The sequence below is a fragment of the Salmo salar genome, chromosome 04 (assembly GCF_965601325.2).
Source record: "Salmo salar chromosome 04, fSalSal1, whole genome shotgun sequence".
Classification (NCBI taxonomy): Eukaryota; Metazoa; Chordata; class Actinopteri; order Salmoniformes; family Salmonidae; genus Salmo; species Salmo salar.
In genome coordinates, this window is record NC_138294.1 from 43,735,576 (window position 1) to 43,753,006 (window position 17,431).

The following is a 17,431-nucleotide window of genomic DNA, read 5'->3' on the forward strand; positions in this document are numbered from 1 at the left end:
AATCAGTTGAGAGCTGCGCATGATAGTTGAGAGCTGCAGATGATATTCCGTTGAAACTAGGGTGTGTGTGCGGCGCGCATGTAAATATTTTGAACGTGCTTTGCGATTGTGTAGGCTACTTTGTGCATGTTTCTCTATAGTACTACATAATCAATAAGTCATATACCTCCACTACACTACTTTTGATATGCATCATTAGGGATTAAGAAGAGAGTATAAGCAATGCCCACTGGAAAAGTGGGTATACGGTTTATAGCTGCGTATACCATCCACTACACCACTGGCCCTTTTGTGTTTTACAAAACGTGCACACTTCTACATGTGACACTCAAGATGTGGTCTCAAATACTACAACACTGCCTGGAACAAATAATGAATGTTTCACTAAGCTGCTAAAGCTGAGTGGGGTGTGTTGAGTTGGGGAGCTACAGGGCTGTGGACCCCTAGGGGCAAGACGGGGTGACCCATCTATATTGTGTGCAAGTAAAAAGAGCTCTACGGTACTATTAGGCCTATGATATGAATTATATGGAGGATATACTGTTTGTGTGTGTTAATGTGTATGTGTGTTTATATTAAACGTTGCTTTTCCTTGAGACATAAAATAAAAACGATAGGAAGGAAGTTGTGTTATTGACTAGACTGGTGGGGGTCGGGGGTGCAGGCGGCTCCGGCTGGCTGATATTTGATGTAGAGGATGTGTTAAAAAAGACAATCAAAAGTCTTTGTACTTTATTTGTGAGGGTTGTTCATTCGTGAGACTATTGGAGAATAGACATTGTCGTGCCCTCTTCATGGCTGTCTTGGTGTGTTTGGACAGGATAGTTTGTTGGTGATGTGGGCACCAAGGAACTTGAAGCTCTCGACCCGCTCCACTACAGCCCTGTTGATGTGAATGGGGGCGTGCTCGGCCCTCCTTTTCCTGTAGTCCACGATCAGCTCACATTGAGGGAGAGGTTGTTGTCCTAGCACCACACTGCCAGGTCTCTGACCTCCTCCCTATAGGCTCTCATCGTTGTCGATGATCAGGCCTACCATCGTTTTCTCGTCGGCAAACTTAATGATGGTGTTATAGTTGTGCTTGGCCATGCAGTCCTGTGTGAACAGCGAGTACAGGAGGGGACTGAGAACCACCCCTGAGGGAACCTGTGTTGAGGATCAGCGTGGCAGATGTGTTACCACCTGGGGGTGGCCCGTCAGGAAGTCCAGGATCCAGTTGAAGAGGGAGGTGTTTAGTCTTAGGGTCCTTAGCTTAGTCATGAGCTTTGGGGGCACTATGGTGTTGAATGCTGAGCTGTAGTCAATGAACAGCATTCTTACGTAGGAGTTCCTTTTGTCCAGGTGGGAAAGGGCAGTGTGGAATGCAATAGAGATTGTGTCAACTGTGGATCTGTTGGGGCAGTATGCGAATTGGAGTGGGTTTCTGGGATGATGGTGTTGATGTGAGCCATGACCAGCCTTTCAAAGCACTTCATGGCTACAGACATGAGTGCTACGGGTCGGTAATCATTTAGGAAGGTTACCTTGGCATTCTTGGGCAAAGTGACTATGGTGGACTGCTTGAAATATGTAGGTATTACAGACACGTCACAGAGAGGTTGAAAATGTCAGGAAAGTCATTTACCAGTTGGTCAGTGCAATCCGTCTGGCCCTGCAGCCTGTGAATGTTGACCTGTGTAAAGGTCTTACTCACATCGGCTACGGAGAGTGTGATCACAGTCATCCGGAACAGCTGGTGCTCTTATGTATGCTTCAGTGTTGCTTGCCTCAAAGCGCACATAGAATTCATCTAACTCGTCTGGTAGGCTTGTGTCACTGGGCAGCTCACGGCTGGGCTTTCCTTTGTAATCCGTAATAGTTTGCATGCCCTGCCACATACGACGAGCTTCAGAGCTGTTGTAGTATGATTCAATCTTAGTCCTGTATTGACGCTTTGCTTGTTTGATGGTTCATCTGAGGGCATAGCGGGATTTCTTATTAACGTCCGGATTAGTGTCCCGCTCCTTGAAAGCGGCAGCTCTAGCCTTTAGCTCAGTGCGGATGTTGCCTGTAATCTGCGTCATCTGACCACTTCTGTATTGAGCGCATCACTGGTACTTCCGGCTTTAGTTTTTGCTTGTAAGCAGGAATCAGGAGGATATAATTATGGTCAGATTTGCCAAATGGAGGGCGAGGGAGAGCTTTGTATGCATCTCTGTGTGTGGAGTAAAGGTGGTGTAGAGTTTTTTTCCCCCTCTGGTCGCAGTTGTAAATGAGAACTTGTTCTCAACTAGCTTACCTGGTTAAATAAAGGTGAAATTAAAAAATATAAATAAATGTGACATGCTGGTAGAAATTAGGTAAAACAAATTTAAGCTTTCCTGCATTAAAGTCCCCGGCCACTAGCTGCGCCGCCTCTGGATGAGCATTTTCTTGTTTGCTTATGGCTTTATACAGCTCACTGAGTGCAGTCTTAGTGCCAGCATCGGTTTGTGGTGGTAGATAGACAGCTAAGAAAAATATAGACAAACTCTCTTGGTAAATAGTGTGGTCTACAGCTTATCATGAGGTGCAAAACCTCAAGACTTCCTTAATATTAGAGATTGCGCACCAGCTGTTATTGACAAATAGACACAAACCACCACCCCTTGTTTTACCGGAAGTAGCTGTTCTGTCCTGTCAATGCATGGAAAACCCAGCCAACTATATTTTATCCATGTCGTCGTTCAGCCACGACTCTGAAACATAAGATATTACAGTTTTTATGTCTCGTTGGTAGGATAGTCTCAAATGGAGCTCATCCAGTTTATTCTTCAATTATTGCCCGTTGGCCAATAGGAAGGATGCTAGAGGCAGGTTACCCACTCACCGACGAATTCTCACAAGGCACCCGGATCTGCGCCCCCTGTATCGACATCTCTTCTTCATGCGAATGACGGGGATTTGGGCCTGGTCCGGGAGCAGCAGTTTATCATTTGCATCAGACTCATTAAAGAAAATGTTTTTTGTCCAGTTCGAGGTGAGTAATCGCTGTTCTGATATTTAGAAGCTCTTTTTCGGTCATAAGAGACAGTGGCAGAAACATTATGTTCAAAAGAAGTTACAAACAACACAAAAAAAAACGATTGGTAAGGAGTAAAACGGCAGTCATCCCCTCCCGCGCCATTATTAATAATGATCTCATACCTAGCTTGATGACTGTGGGCATTTTTGCTTACTTTTTGTTATTCTAAATAGAACGGCTAGAAGTGCCATGGATCATATTAGATTGTGTAGAAATGCAGGAAATTAGCTTTAGATGCCCCCAAAAATGAGAGGACCCCCCGCCAAGTTATGTCCCCCCCACTTCTAAAACCAAAGTTGCGCCCATGACTGACAGAATAATATTTACAGAAGCAGGGATGAGGAGTCCTAGGTACACAGTAGGTGTCTGTATTCACTGCACATCAAACGATAGAGGACAGGATAGAATACACTATGTTCTGTACTAGCATTGCCGTTTAGCCTACGGTAGGCTGTGTCTGACAGTATCAACATCGATTTGGCTCACTTATACTTGGCAGAAAAAGATTGCATTGGCAAGATGGTGAAACCCATTCAGAAGTAGAGTACACAAAGTGCTGCTTGCTTGATGGCACATGTAATCATAAATGATTTATTTGGCCGTAGAGTACGAGGCATGCGGACCAATTTAAGGGAATGGAGGTGGCGTCTATAACACGTTCCAAGAAAATTCAGCTTCAGCAAGAACAGAAGTCCATTTGCACCTTGAGACACAGGAATGCATTTAGAACAGAGACTGGCACTGAGCCGGAGGTTTGAAACGCATACAGGAGAAACTGAACTGTGTGACACCTAGTTCTGTCATCTCAAAAGAGCATGCCTAAGGATATGTGGTCATACTACAACTTTACCTCACATTACAAACTTCAGTTGTCAAAACAAACTGCAAAAACAATGCAGAAGTGAGCCGTTGGAATTGACTCACAGGAAATCTCCTGTTGCACTTGTGCATCTACAAGTTTGGTTTAGAGCACATGCAATTCTGCTAATGGTTTATCTATCAAATCACAATTTATTTCAAGTGTATTTCACTAGGTCTCAACACCCTTTAAATTCTGTTTATAATAATAATAAATGAAACAAAGAAATCAACATGCAACAAAGAAATCCATATAACAGAAGGCACTGTACCTGTTTGGAGACATCAGTGAGGAGGTCAGGAGAGGACCTGCACTGCCTGTTGTCATAGTGGGCCTTGTAGAACTTCCTGGAACGTAGAGGTTTAGAAAGACAAGGGTTTATTGCTTTGCTTAACCATTTTCAAGCAATGCAAACCTTTCTTTCTGGACTTAAAAACATCTTCAATGAAGATTCTCCATTAAGATTGCTTTTCAGTCCAGAACTAGGCTTAATCTGTGTTCGGGAAACCTCCCCAATAAGTTTTGTAACCTTTCAAAAGGCAGGTTCTTCCTCCCACCTCTCCTGACACAGTCCAACAGTTGTTTCTGCGTCCTACCACTAGAGAGAGGGGTAGCACAGTGTTATCAAACTGAGTAAACGGTAAAGGCTTTTGACAAATGAATAAATTCCCCCTTACGTATCTAGTGGTCTGACCTGTATCTGAAGCAGGAGCCTTTACTGTAGAGGAAGGACTTGTGTCGGGACTTGGGCTCCTCAGAGAGACGGAAGAAGGCATGGTACTCTACACACGTCTTCCAGAAGGCCTTACACACATCACGGCTGGCCATGGCTAGCTCTACCGTGTCCTTACGAGAGGGCTGACCACACACACAAACACACACACAGATGTAATAGAGGTCATTTCTATGGAAATAAAGCAGCATGTTGTTTGAATAAAACCACATGTAACCAACAAACAAACAAACACCTGGTAACTAATGAAATCCTATTTGACCACTCAGTCACACTTAACGTCTCAAACTAAAAAAAAACTCACCACAATCTTAGCATGGAGTTTTATCAAAAAATGCTTTCTTTTAAAACTCAGTTTGCGGATTGAGGCCCAGCTGAAAGTGTTTATCTTAGTGTTGCCCTGGGAGAAGAGAGAAACATAGATCAAGAGTACAAACTGACAAACAGTCCAAATGTAAACCTCGGTAATAAAAACTTCTCTCTTGGTTCTGTTTACTTCTTGGCATATCTGTTTCCAGCGTCTGTCTCTCTAAAAGAGACATAGTCCATGCTGTACAATCCACTGTAATTGCATGAAATAACATAGTATATTACACATGCCCGATGTACAACTCCTGTACATCTCATTAAGTGGTCTTTGTGACGAGCCCAGCCATTACCTGGAAGACCAACACTCCAGAGTGTGTGATGGCCAGGTTGATCTTGGTGCCCTCTCCATCACTGGCAGCCTGTGGGCGGATCCCGTACATGTCCAGCTTCCGAGCCACCTCTAGCAGCTGGCTGTCTGCCTCACCTGGTGTCTGGCCCCTGGAACACACGCAGCACTAGCAAAATCCTAAATTCACCTAACCACCAAACCCCCTGTCACCTCAACACGATGCGACAGTCACCTCACCACCAGAAGGCCAGAACCATCACACCTTCACACCTGGTATGTCTGAGTCACTAACTACTTCAGTGAGCAGTGTAGGCCCTATTCTGGCCCCTCCCAGCTGCCAGAGAGCCTTTAGCCTCTGACCCTTGAACCCGGGAGGTATCTACCTGTGCCTCTTGTGGAAGCGCAGGATCTTCTTGTGGAGGCACTCCTGGTTGGGTACGTACTTCTTGCTCTCTAGATGTTGCAAGTCAAGTTCCTCCTCGTAGTCACCTAGCTCTGCTACAAGTGTAAGGAAACAGTGGAGACGTCACCACAAACACATGCCACTATTATGATAAAACTGTAGTTCAATTGTAATCATGATCATATTATGTGGCTTTACTCTTCAACGACAAACCCCAGGGTACCCAGGGTACTTACACTGCAATAAATGTGAGACGAGGAGAGCAGCGCTGTTATCATTGCACGTAAGACTCCCATTGGACAAATCCTGTTTAATCTGCAATGCAAACAGGTACCTGCAAGAGGGAACTTGAATAAGCTTGAATGTGTCTTGAATAAGCATCATGTCTCTCTGTACCAAATAAGTTCCCTTAGTCAAGAGGTCCAAACCATTTGTATAGCTGGGGCGTATGTCAATTGGCACAACCTTTTTCAACAGAAGAACAAGAGAGAGCGACCTACCTGGTCAGTTCTTTCTGCAGCTGCCCTGGGTCTGGGGGGAAGAACTTCACTATGAAGCGGAACGTTGGATCACTGGTGTCTGTAGGAGAGAGGAGCAATATCCTTGATGCTCATTCCCCATTGTCTTAGTACGACAGATAGCATGATTCAGTCCACATAGCAGAATTCACAAGACTTTGCATGAATTACAGTTGAAGTCGGGAGTTTACATACACTTAGGTTGGAGTCATTAAAACTTGTTTTTCAACCACTCCACAAATTTATTGTTAACAAACTATAGTTTTGGCAAGTCGGTTAGGACATCTACTTTCTGCATGACACAAGTAATTTTTCCAATAATTGTTTACAGACAGATTATTTCACTTATAAGTCACAGTATCACAATTCCAGTGGGTCAGAAGTTTACATACACTAAGATGACAGTGACTTGAAACAGCTTGGAAAGTTCCAGAAAATGATGTCATGGCTGTAGAAGCTTCTGATAGGCTAATTGACATCATTTGAGTCAATTGGAGGTGTACCTGTGGATGTATTTCAAGGCCTACCTTCAAGCTCAGTGCCTCTTTGCTTGACATCATGGGAAAATCAAAAGAAATCAGCCAAGACCTCAGAAAAAAATTGTAGACCACAAGTCTGGATCACCCTTGGGAGCAATTTCCAAACGCCTGAAGGTACCACGTTCATCTGTACAAACAATAGTATGCAAGTATAGATAAACACCATGGGACTACGCAGCCATCATACCGCTCAGGAAAGAGACGCATTCTGTCTCCTAGAGATGAACGTATTTTGGTGCGAAAAGTGCAAATCAATCCCAGAACAACAGTAAAGGACCTTGTGAAGATGCTGGAGGAAACAGGTACAAAAGTATCTATATCCACAGTAAAACAAGTCCTATATCGACCTAACCTGAAAGGTCGCTCAGCAAGGAAGAAGCCACTGCTCCAAAACCGCCATAAAAAGACAGACTACGGTTTGCAACTGCACATGGGGACAAAGATCGTACTTTTTGGAGAAATGTCCTCTGGTCTGATGAAACAAAAATAGAACTGTTTGGCCATAATGACCAGACCATCATTATGCTTGGAGGAAAAAGGGAGAGGCTTGCAAGCCGAAGAACACCATCCCAATCGTGAAGCATGGGGGTGGCAGCATCATGTTGTAGGGATGCTTGCTGCAGGAGGGACTGGTGCACTTCACAAAATAGATGGCATCATGAGGAAGGACAATTATGTGGATATATTGAAGCAACATCTCAAGACATCAGTCAGGAAGTTAAAGCTTGGTCGCAAATGGGTCTTCCAAATGGACAATGACCCCAAGCATACTTCCAAAATTGTGGCAAAATGGCTTAAGGACAACAAAGTCAAGGTATTGGAGTGGCCATCACAAAGCCCTGACCTCAATCCTATAGAACATTTGTGGGCAGAACTGAAAAAGTACGTGCGAGCAAGGAGGCCTACAAACCTGACTCAGTTACACACAGGAGGAATGGGCCAAAATTCACCCAACTTATTGTGGGAAACTTGTGGAAGGCTACCCGAAACGTTTGACCCAAGTTAAACAATTTAAAGGTAATGCTACCAAATACTAATTGAGTGTATGTAAACTTCTGACCCACTGGGAATGTGATGAAAGAAAGAAAAGCTTAAATAAAATCACTCTACTATTATTCTCACGTTTCACATTCTTAAAATAAAGTGGTGATCCTAACCGACCTAAAAAAAGGGCATTTTTACTTGGATTAAATGTCAGGAATTGTGACAAAATGAGTTTAAATGTATTTGGCTAAGGTGTATGTAAACTTCTGACTTCAACTGTACCTGCAACTTACTTTTTACTTGCTTGGCCAGGGGCTTTAGCAGTTCCAACCACATCTGGGATTAGAAATACAGATCAGATTAGCATCCAAAGCTTGGAGTGACATAATTTAGTGTACCTTCTTTGTTCACACTTTATTTGGATGTTCCATCTGTAGATGCTCAACAGATGGTCATAATGTCAACAAACTATCTGTTGATAAGCAACTGCTTGCTAGCGTTAGCGCAGTGACTGAAAGTCTATGGATATCTGCTAGCATGTTAGTTAGCTAGCTAGTTAGCCAATGCTAACTAGCTTGCAAAACTTCCTCGAACTTCCTTCATACTGGACAGAGAGACATAAGAATGTTATCCACAAGTTCATCTGACTCTGGGGAAGTACATCAAGGGCCTCATTGCCAAAATTCCGAAGTATCTCTTTAAGTTTAGGGTTAGGATATGGTTTAAGGTTAGGGCCAGTGGTGGAAAAAGTACTCAATTGTCATGCTTGAGTAAAAGTTAAGATGTGTTAATAGAAAATTACTCAAGTAAAAGTGAAAGTCACCCAGTAAAATACTACTTGAGTTAGTCTAAAAATATTTGTTTTTTTAAATATACTTAAGTATCAAAAGTAAATGGAATTGCTAAAATGTACTTAAGTATCAAAAAGTAAAAGTATAAACCATTTCAAATTCCTTATATTAAGCAAACCATTTTTTTTTTAAATTGATGATGGACAGCCAGGGGCACAATCCAATACTCAGAGATATTTACAAATGAAGCATTTGTGTTTGAGTCCATCAGATCAGAGGCAGTAGGGATGACCAGGGATGTTCTCTTGATAAGTGTGTGAATTTGACAATTTTTCTGTCAAAATGTAATGAGTACTTTTGGGTGTCAGGGAAAATGTATGGAGTAAAAAGCACATTATTTTCTTTAGGAATGTAGTGAAGTAAAAGTAGGCAAAAATATAAATAGTAAAGTAAAGTACAGATACCTCAAAAAGTGAGTTAAGTAGTACTTTAAAGTATTTTTACTTAGGTACTTTACACAACTGGTTAGGGCTAGGGTTAGTATAGTTAGTTGAAATGTTAGTGATAGTCTAAAGCATCTACAGATGGAGTATCCAAATAATGTCTTACTCACTCTTCTTTTCATCCCTTAGTCAAACCTATATTTGAGTTACAGTACAGTATGTGTTCTACTGAACGACTTACATAACTGCCACACTGGTGACGGAATTCAAGGCCAAAATACTCTTTTTCCAACAGCTTCAGGTGCCCACATACTTTGTTGTAGAAATCATTTCCAAGGATCCTTTGCTGTAAACAGTAAATATTAAAGTTATACTTTGAAGTGTTTATTTGGCATTTCCTTTACATAAATAACAACGTAGAGTAATTCAGCTTACACAGATCACAACCAGATCTTAAATCATTATTTATTTCCCCAACTAAGCTGTGTGAAGTTGTGGAGTTTCGACATGACTTGACCATGCATTTCACTGCAGAATAAAGAAAGAGTCCAATGATGAGAGGTAGGCTGGAACAAATGAAAGCGCTTTATGTTCAATATCCAAAGGGGGGTGAAGAAATCGGGCCACCTTAGACACTTTAAAACCCTGCTAACTCAAAGCTGCCCTGCAGTCATTCGCATCCGTCTGTACCGAACCACTCAGCAACCTCTTCTTTTATTCACTTATTATCCCTTCACTCATGACATAGATGCACAAAATGCCCCATGGCTTGGATGGAAAAATACTGCATGCGGTCAACAGGGATAATGGGGTCTTAAAAGGAAGTGAAATGCATTGCCTACAGAGTACAATTGGAAGAAAAATCATATTAACTGTAATAATAAAAATGATAACATCTGAATATACTTCTGTTTACAATAAGCAGAGGTATTTGCATTTACAAACACATAAGGCAGTGACTGTCTTTTGGCCTGTGTGTAAATAAATGTATGAATACATGTAACTTCTGGTCACAAGTTGACTGGAATATAGTTATGAAAAATACACTTCTCACCTCAACCTCAAATATGCTCTCACTGTCATCCAAGAAGATGACCCGCAGTTTGAATGTGCTTTCTCTTTGTTTCTTGCGAACAACGACAGCTCTCAACTCTTGAGTTCGGTTCGGCTCGTGTCCACCTTGGCTCTCGGTCATCCTCACCCACTCGTCACGAGCAAAACACACTGACACAAAACAGCAGAACTGATGACATTTTGTCAGGCCCATCTTACGAACACTTTCTCAAGGAGTATAGATGCTCAAAGCGTTTTTTTTGTTTGTTGTTCTGTCAAAATATGACTGAATAACTCAAATGTATGTTTGATGGAATCATGGAAACTATTTGGACTCCACTAAAAAGGTATTTCAACAAAATATTTTACATACCCTTTTCTCTTCTGTGGGTTTCATCATCCCCTCAATGATCCATCCTCACCAAATTCCAAGCAACATCGCTCAAAACCCACTATGAAGAGGGGAACCATCCTCTCCTCACTAACATCTCCAGGCACAGCTCCAAATAGATGGCTGCACTTTGGAAAAGGTCACGCACGCATTAAATGTGTGTGTGTGTGTGGTGAGAGAGAGATTACTGCAGCGATGCAAGGTCAGGTGGTCACTGGTAGCATCATCAGGATCTCTCTGGAAAAAGGTACAGTACCGTAGAACGCCACTAGATGTCAGTGAGTGCATGCAACATGAACGCCATGTTCACTCAGGACAGTGAACTAGCTGACTGAAGGTCTATCATCTATTCTACATAATATTTCACTGGCGAGTAACATTCTAAAGAACCTGTTGTGTTTTCCATAGGCAGAATGGCTAATGATCGTTTAATAGTACAAATGAGATCATTCACTCGATCGGACCATGTAGGTAGGGACAATGCAAATAAACAAGTTAAGAATATGAAAAATGCGCTCTTGCAAGCCATTGAGGCATAACTAATTACTGTACAGGGTTTGTATAGTAATTTCACTGATTTGCGTGTTTACCAATTATCATGTTTGAATTCCTAAGGAACTCTTCTGCAGCATTCCACAGAAAAGGACGTCTGATGTAAATTATCTTTGAAGAAATCTACAGAAAGCATTTCCTGTAACAAAAAATCTACTGTGCATAAGAGCACATTCTCTGCCGTCTCTATGAGTCTGCCCCCCCACAGAGTGAGTGAAATCTGCCCCGCTAGGTGTCTAGCCTGTGGCTCTCTTTACCCTTTTGCATTTTAATGTCACGACTCTCCATGCAGAAAATTGATTCCCAATGATACCATTGAGAGGCTGGGTCACTAAGTGGAGAAAAACAAGAACAATGAGTCTACAAACACTAAATGGTGACACTAAATTAGGAAAATATCCTGGAAATACAAGCGATATTAAATGGGAAGTATGTTTGAATGAGGATATGTCAGTTTGATTTGATGCCCTGTTCTAAAAGGTCTTTGACTGCCGTAACAGATGAGGGTGACATTGCAGTGTTTGTTGATGTTACTGAGGAGACAGTGAGGCCGGCTCCTCTCTATAGTTTTCAGGCCCAGATATCAAGCACAAAAGCCATACATTGTCTCCAAGAATAGTCAGATATGTGACACTAAACTAAGCAAACAGAACATATACCGTAAGAAAAACACTACTACTATATTCCTACTCTACATGTAGCTTGATAATCCTTTTTAGTTTTATCCTCTCCTCCAATAAGAGCATATTTGCCAGCTCTTAATGACCCAGCCATGTGTTTTACAGTAATTCATCTCCCTTGAATCTGTAAATACTCTCAACAGAGCGGAGATCAAATTACGGCAAAACAAAGCCCCGTGAGCGGAGCGGAGAGACTGTGCATTCACAGGCGTAATGAGCCATCTGTTCTGTCACGCCACCGCAAAACAAATGTCATCAAACCCTTCGCTCTCTACCTTCCCTTTTCGCTCCTCTCTCACCTCCCTTTTTTTCCAGGTAAACTGTGGAGCTTTGTTTGTTCTGGAAGCAGGAACACCTTGCTAATGTGAGAGTGTGTCGTGCTCCGTCGACAGCTGCAGCCACATCACACATTGTTACAGTTGTATCAGATTTTCCGAACGGAAATTGGCTCACACCTGTCAAAGCCACAGAGCTGGGGCGTGTCATTGGAGCGCTCCTTCTGCTGTTGTTGCCTCTGTTCTGTTACCTCTCCTCTTCCAATTCAGTTGGAAACTGATCTCCAACTTCACTGTAAATGACATTGTAAAACGAGATACAGGAGCAGTTTTTCAGTAGCACTTTAATGTTGTCAACCTTTTAAAAATGATAGTGACAGCGACAATACATATGAGAGAACAGAGTTTAAATACTTAAGCACATTAAAAGAGACATGGGGTTCCAGTACAATTGGATGGCACAGCAGAGTGTGTGAAAACATGCAAGTTCAGTTGCGAGGCTATCCCCTGCCCAGTGTTTTGGGAGGGGTTCTTATTGAGGAGTCTCATATTTCCTGTAAGCAAGTACTGTAGTCCTTAAAAACACCCAGAAACCCATTCCAGACATACACAAGAGGCGGGAAACAAAACTGCATCAGGCCCTCTGGCTGAGCAAAACTCGAACATGAGTACAAAAAGGAAAAAGGCAACCATTTCTTTGGGCTCTACACCGGAGACCCTGATTAAGAACACATCACAATGGAACGGCAAGTAGAAAGAACAGGCTGCTGCAAAATATTTCAGTAGCAGCAGACGGGAAAAAAAAAAGGACAAATATAAATAAATGAAGAAAATGGGGGTAACCCATTAAAACCAATCACATCCCCAAAGCAGACCTGAAACAGCCCCCCCCCCCCACCCACTCGGAAGAACCTTTACATCAACCTCAGGTGAGAGGAAAAATACAGTGAGTAGAGCGTTATATAGTGCCCAGTAAAGAAATGACTCCATTAATATACTGTGCATATCAATGTAAATACTGTATATATATATATATGTATAATGTCTCTGCAGGTGACCACATCAAAGATGGTGAAGATGATCCCTCTAAGGCTTTCTGGGGATGAGAACGCTATCTGGTTACCAAGACCACAGAGTCCAGCCATGCCTTCGAGGAGTGCTGACTGACTGCTGTACATGCCAGGACTCTGAGGCAGAAGGCAGCAGTCTGTTTGTACACGGAAGGGTGTGTGGGGTTATTCCTCACTGGTGGGGCTCGGCTCATCCCCAGCCCCAGTTTCCTGTGTTACTGCATCTCCCGCCCCCTCCGCTTCTTCCACTGCTTCCTTTCCCTCCTGTCTCTCAGCGCTCTCTCCTCCTTGGACACCAGCACCCTCTGCTGGTACAGCCTCCTCAAAGCCTGGGCCCTCCCCCTGGGGCCCCTCCCCATCGTAGATGATGTCCTCGGGGTTTGGGGCCGGGGGGCAGAACTCCTCGTCAGGGAGAAGCTGGCGGAACACTGCCTCGGCCTGGAGAGAGAGATGACAACACAAACACACAAACACAAAGACGGGTGAGGACAACTCAATCTTCACCATCAGCCCCATTGGACAGTACACTTCCAGGCTAGTGACGCAAGTCATCGTTAGCCAATTATTTGCTCGATTTTTAACAATGATATAAACGTTAGCGTGACAGTAAAAAAAAAAAAAATATCCCCGGGACATTGTCACTTACCAGTTTGATGGAGTGGTCACTGCCCAGGGCGGTATCAGGGCTGGCACACACATGTACGTTACTGGGCAGGTCATAGCTGCTCCTGTCCACAGCAGAGGTGTCCCTCATGTTGAAGTACAGGGCCCACAGCACCGTCGGTCCCCTGCTCTCCTCCTCTCCTGGATGGGGAAGGACCGGCGTCATGAATGTAATGTAGTGTTCTGATTTCTACGGAGAGCCGTGCACGGACAGAAGTCGCACTGAAGATCAATGGAGGAATCATTTGATATAGTTGAAATGTTTCGGGAACATATGATATATGTGTTACTGCTATACGGATGCAGCTCATGTCTGCCGTTGAGACAAACTCCCGGAGTACTAGATAACAGGGTATTAGTAACAGTAAGCTACCGAACAATTGAATCATTAATGCAATTCATTTTTTCGGGTAGAAATGCTCAGCCATAATGGTGCCAATTTAGTCTTGTAGGAATATTTCCTTCAGTGTTTGAGAAGAGACAGGAACTTAACAGGCTCCTTTCAACACAGCTTATCTGTGGGAAGCATGATTTCTGTTAATGGGGTGACATTTGGTTTGCCGACAAGGCACATGGAAAGTGTTTCTTGACACTCTTTGATCGGTCCGTGAGTGAGACTTGAAGCGGTCAAACAAAAACGAGAGAGGATGATTTGGAGCTGCGAGAAGGCTCCTGGTTTTCAAAGCGTAAAACCGTCATTCTGTATCATTACCCTTTAAAATGTAAGGGACCAAAAAAAGGTACCCAAAGAAAGAGAGAGAAAAAGGTGTCAGTCTGAAATGTCAGTGTGGTCATTACCAAAATGTCACACAATTATAATATGTGTTACTTTTCCTGCCTTGGGTAGCAGAGTGATTTAGTTAATTTGGAGAGCAGCAGAGGTGTGGCACCATCAACGTGACGACACTTCAAAAGGCCACCCAACCTCAAAATACACCCCTGTCCATCCACACATCTTCTCCATACACCCCACACACACACACACCTGTCCATCCACACATCTTCTCCATACACCCACACACACACACCTGTCCATCCACACATCTTCTCCATACACCCACACACACACACCCCTGTCCATCCACACATCTTCTCCATACACCCACACACACACCTGTCCATCCACACATCTTCTCCATACACCTACACACACACACACACACACACCTGTCCATCCACACATCTTCTCCATACACCCACACACACACACACACACACACCTGTCCATCCACACATCTTCTCCATACACCCACACACACACACACACCCCTGTCCATCCACACATCTTCTCCATACACCCACACACACACCCCTGTCCATCCACACATCTTCTCCATACACCCACACACACACACACACACACACCTGTCCATCCACACATCTTCTCCATACACCTACACACACACACACACACCTGTCCATCCACACATCTTCTCCATACACCTACACACACACACACACACACCTGACCACATACACTCCTGTCCATCCACACATCTTCTCCATACACCTACACACACACACACACACCTGACCACATACACACCTGTCCATCCACACATCTTCTCCATACAGCTACACACATACACCCCCTGTCCATCCACACATCTTCTCCATACACCTACACACACACACCCCAACACACACACACACCTGAGCAAATACACACCAACAACGACACCTACACACACACACACACACACACACACACACACACACACACACACACCGCACCACCACATACACACACCTACACACACCTGACCAAATACACACCAACAACGACACCTACACACGCCTGACCAAATACATACCTACACACACACACACCTGACCAAATACACACCTACACACACCTGACCAAATACACACCTACACACACCTGACCAAATACACACCAACGACACCTTATTAGACATCATTGTTTAGTTTTTCCACACAGCCCCGTCACAGATGTGAGAAATGTCAGATTAGCATAGAGCTGTGCTCCTGACGGGGCCCTCCACACGCCTGGAGCTTAACACCCCCAAATATCAGCCACCTCTAACACCCACTGGCTCTCTGCCTGGGCGGCCTGCCACCACACATCAACACACAGTCTCTTCTGGAATGCATTCGTTCTTAAAAACACCAGATTTCACAACGCTGCATTGGTTCAAACTGTCATTTTCCAATGAAGTGGCTAGAGCAGGATCATCTAGAGTAGGGGGCCAGTGGGATCATCTAGAGTAGGGGGCCAGTGGGATCATCTAGAGTAGGGGCCAGTGGGATCATCTAGAGTAGGGGCCAGTGGGATCATCTAGAGTAGGGGCCAGTGGGATCATCTAGAGTAGGGGCCAGTGGGATCATCTAGAGTAGGAGCCAGCCCAATCCAACCTGTCCTCATCCTGCTCATAGATGTGCACCTGCCCCCGACTGCTCCAGCCCTACCCCTAACCTTCTGCAACCCCCCCCCCCCCCCCCCCCCCCAGAGCCTCTGCTGTGCACCCCTCCACGTCCCCACGTCCCCCCCCCCCGCACCACCACACCTCCTACCCAGTGGATGAATGAGGAGCCGCCAGCCAGCCAGGTGACTTTGTCTCTTTGACCTGTTCTGGCCCACTGCTCCCCTTATCTAGTGATTCATCCTCAATAACTCTCACAGTATTTGTTCTGACATTTTAATTAAAATACTACTACCTCATTCCTGTGATAAAAAGGGTGGCGTCACAGAGCACAGCCCCACACTGCACGGCGATGGCCTACCACCTGAGAGACTCGTGTACACACACAGGCAGGGAGAAAGCAAAATGAAGGAACAGAGACAGAGATGGGCTGAAAGGGAGAGAGATTTTTTTTGAAAAAGGGGGAGCAGAATAAGAGAGAGATGAGTCAGAAAAGAGATGTGGTGGAGAAAAGGGAATGAGGATGTCAGAGAAAGAGGAGAAAAGGAGAGGGATCTCAATCACGCCTGTCACTTTCATGATGACCTTGTCTCACAGCCGTAGAGAAACAGCAATAAAACAACAAATGGCTTCAAGAGGCGATTGTGGATCTCTGTTGGTTTCGGTCAGAATGGAGCTGCTATTTTAACTGACCTCAACGAGGTTTGAGAAAAGCCATAACCTACCACGGACAGAGCAGATCCCTGCCTCAGTAAAAACAACTGACTACTCCAATATATTAGATTGATCTGCATTAAGTAGCAATAAAGGGATTCAAATCCAAAATGGCAAACGTTATTGGTTCTAGAGGCAAATTCGTTCCCCATGAGGAGACAGACTCATAAATTATGAGTCCAGGCCAAATGGGATGCTGGAGCTAATTAAACATTACATTTCCATTGCATTCCTTGCTAAGTAAATACTGTGCCCAATTCTGTTCTGTAGGTAGAAAGCCAGCATGAGGGTTTGCGCTCAGGCTAGAATGAATGGTGGCCGGTGTGTGAGAGAAAAAGATTAATCTGTTGAGTTCCAAAAAGGTAGGCTACTCACAATCAAACCATACAAAAAGGAAGCACCCAACGAGGCCAAGATGATCAACTGATATGCTTAATTTAATCCATGCTCAAAAAGATCCATGTTCTGTATGTTAAATGTTGTTTTTTTTGTTGTTGACAAAAACAACTCAGCTTCATGACAAGTAAGAACCCTAAGGATATAAGCTAGGTCTAGGCAAACATCTCTAGAGAAACATGTTGAAACAGAACATCTATAATTCGGCGTAATAAAGGAGGTTCCGTCCGAGGTCATGTGCTAATTCGCCATCAAGGAACCAAGCCGAGCCTGACAGAAGGT

At 43.9% G+C, this 17,431-nt stretch overlaps 2 protein-coding genes across 3 annotated transcripts in view; both read right to left on the minus strand.

Annotated features, from left to right (window-relative positions):
- Window positions 1–3,719: 3,719 nt before the first annotated feature.
- Window positions 3,720–10,177, minus strand: LOC106602813 (FERM domain-containing protein 7). Its single transcript, XM_082973802.1, has 12 exons — window positions 10,026–10,177; window positions 9,213–9,317; window positions 8,031–8,073; window positions 6,197–6,275; window positions 5,933–6,030; window positions 5,677–5,791; window positions 5,295–5,442; window positions 4,940–5,035; window positions 4,597–4,760; window positions 4,432–4,500; window positions 4,174–4,249; window positions 3,720–3,746 (listed from the first exon to the last, which is right to left on the minus strand). Exons 1-12 carry the CDS (start codon window positions 10,164–10,166, stop codon window positions 3,720–3,722), a joined length of 1,161 nt encoding a protein of 386 aa, XP_082829928.1. The 5' UTR covers window positions 10,167–10,177.
- A 2,071-nt stretch (window positions 10,178–12,248) lies between these two features.
- Window positions 12,249–17,431, minus strand: part of chm (CHM Rab escort protein) — a 33,925-nt gene continuing 28,742 nt past the window's right edge. For both annotated transcript variants that reach the window (XM_014195971.3, XM_014195970.3), the window contains exons 14-15: window positions 13,639–13,796; window positions 12,249–13,430 (exon numbers count right to left, since the gene is read on the minus strand). In XM_014195971.3, the coding sequence (XP_014051446.1) occupies window positions 13,158–13,430; window positions 13,639–13,796 (431 nt within the window). In that variant the 3' untranslated portion in view covers window positions 12,249–13,157. The remainder of the gene's footprint in view (window positions 13,431–13,638; window positions 13,797–17,431) is intronic.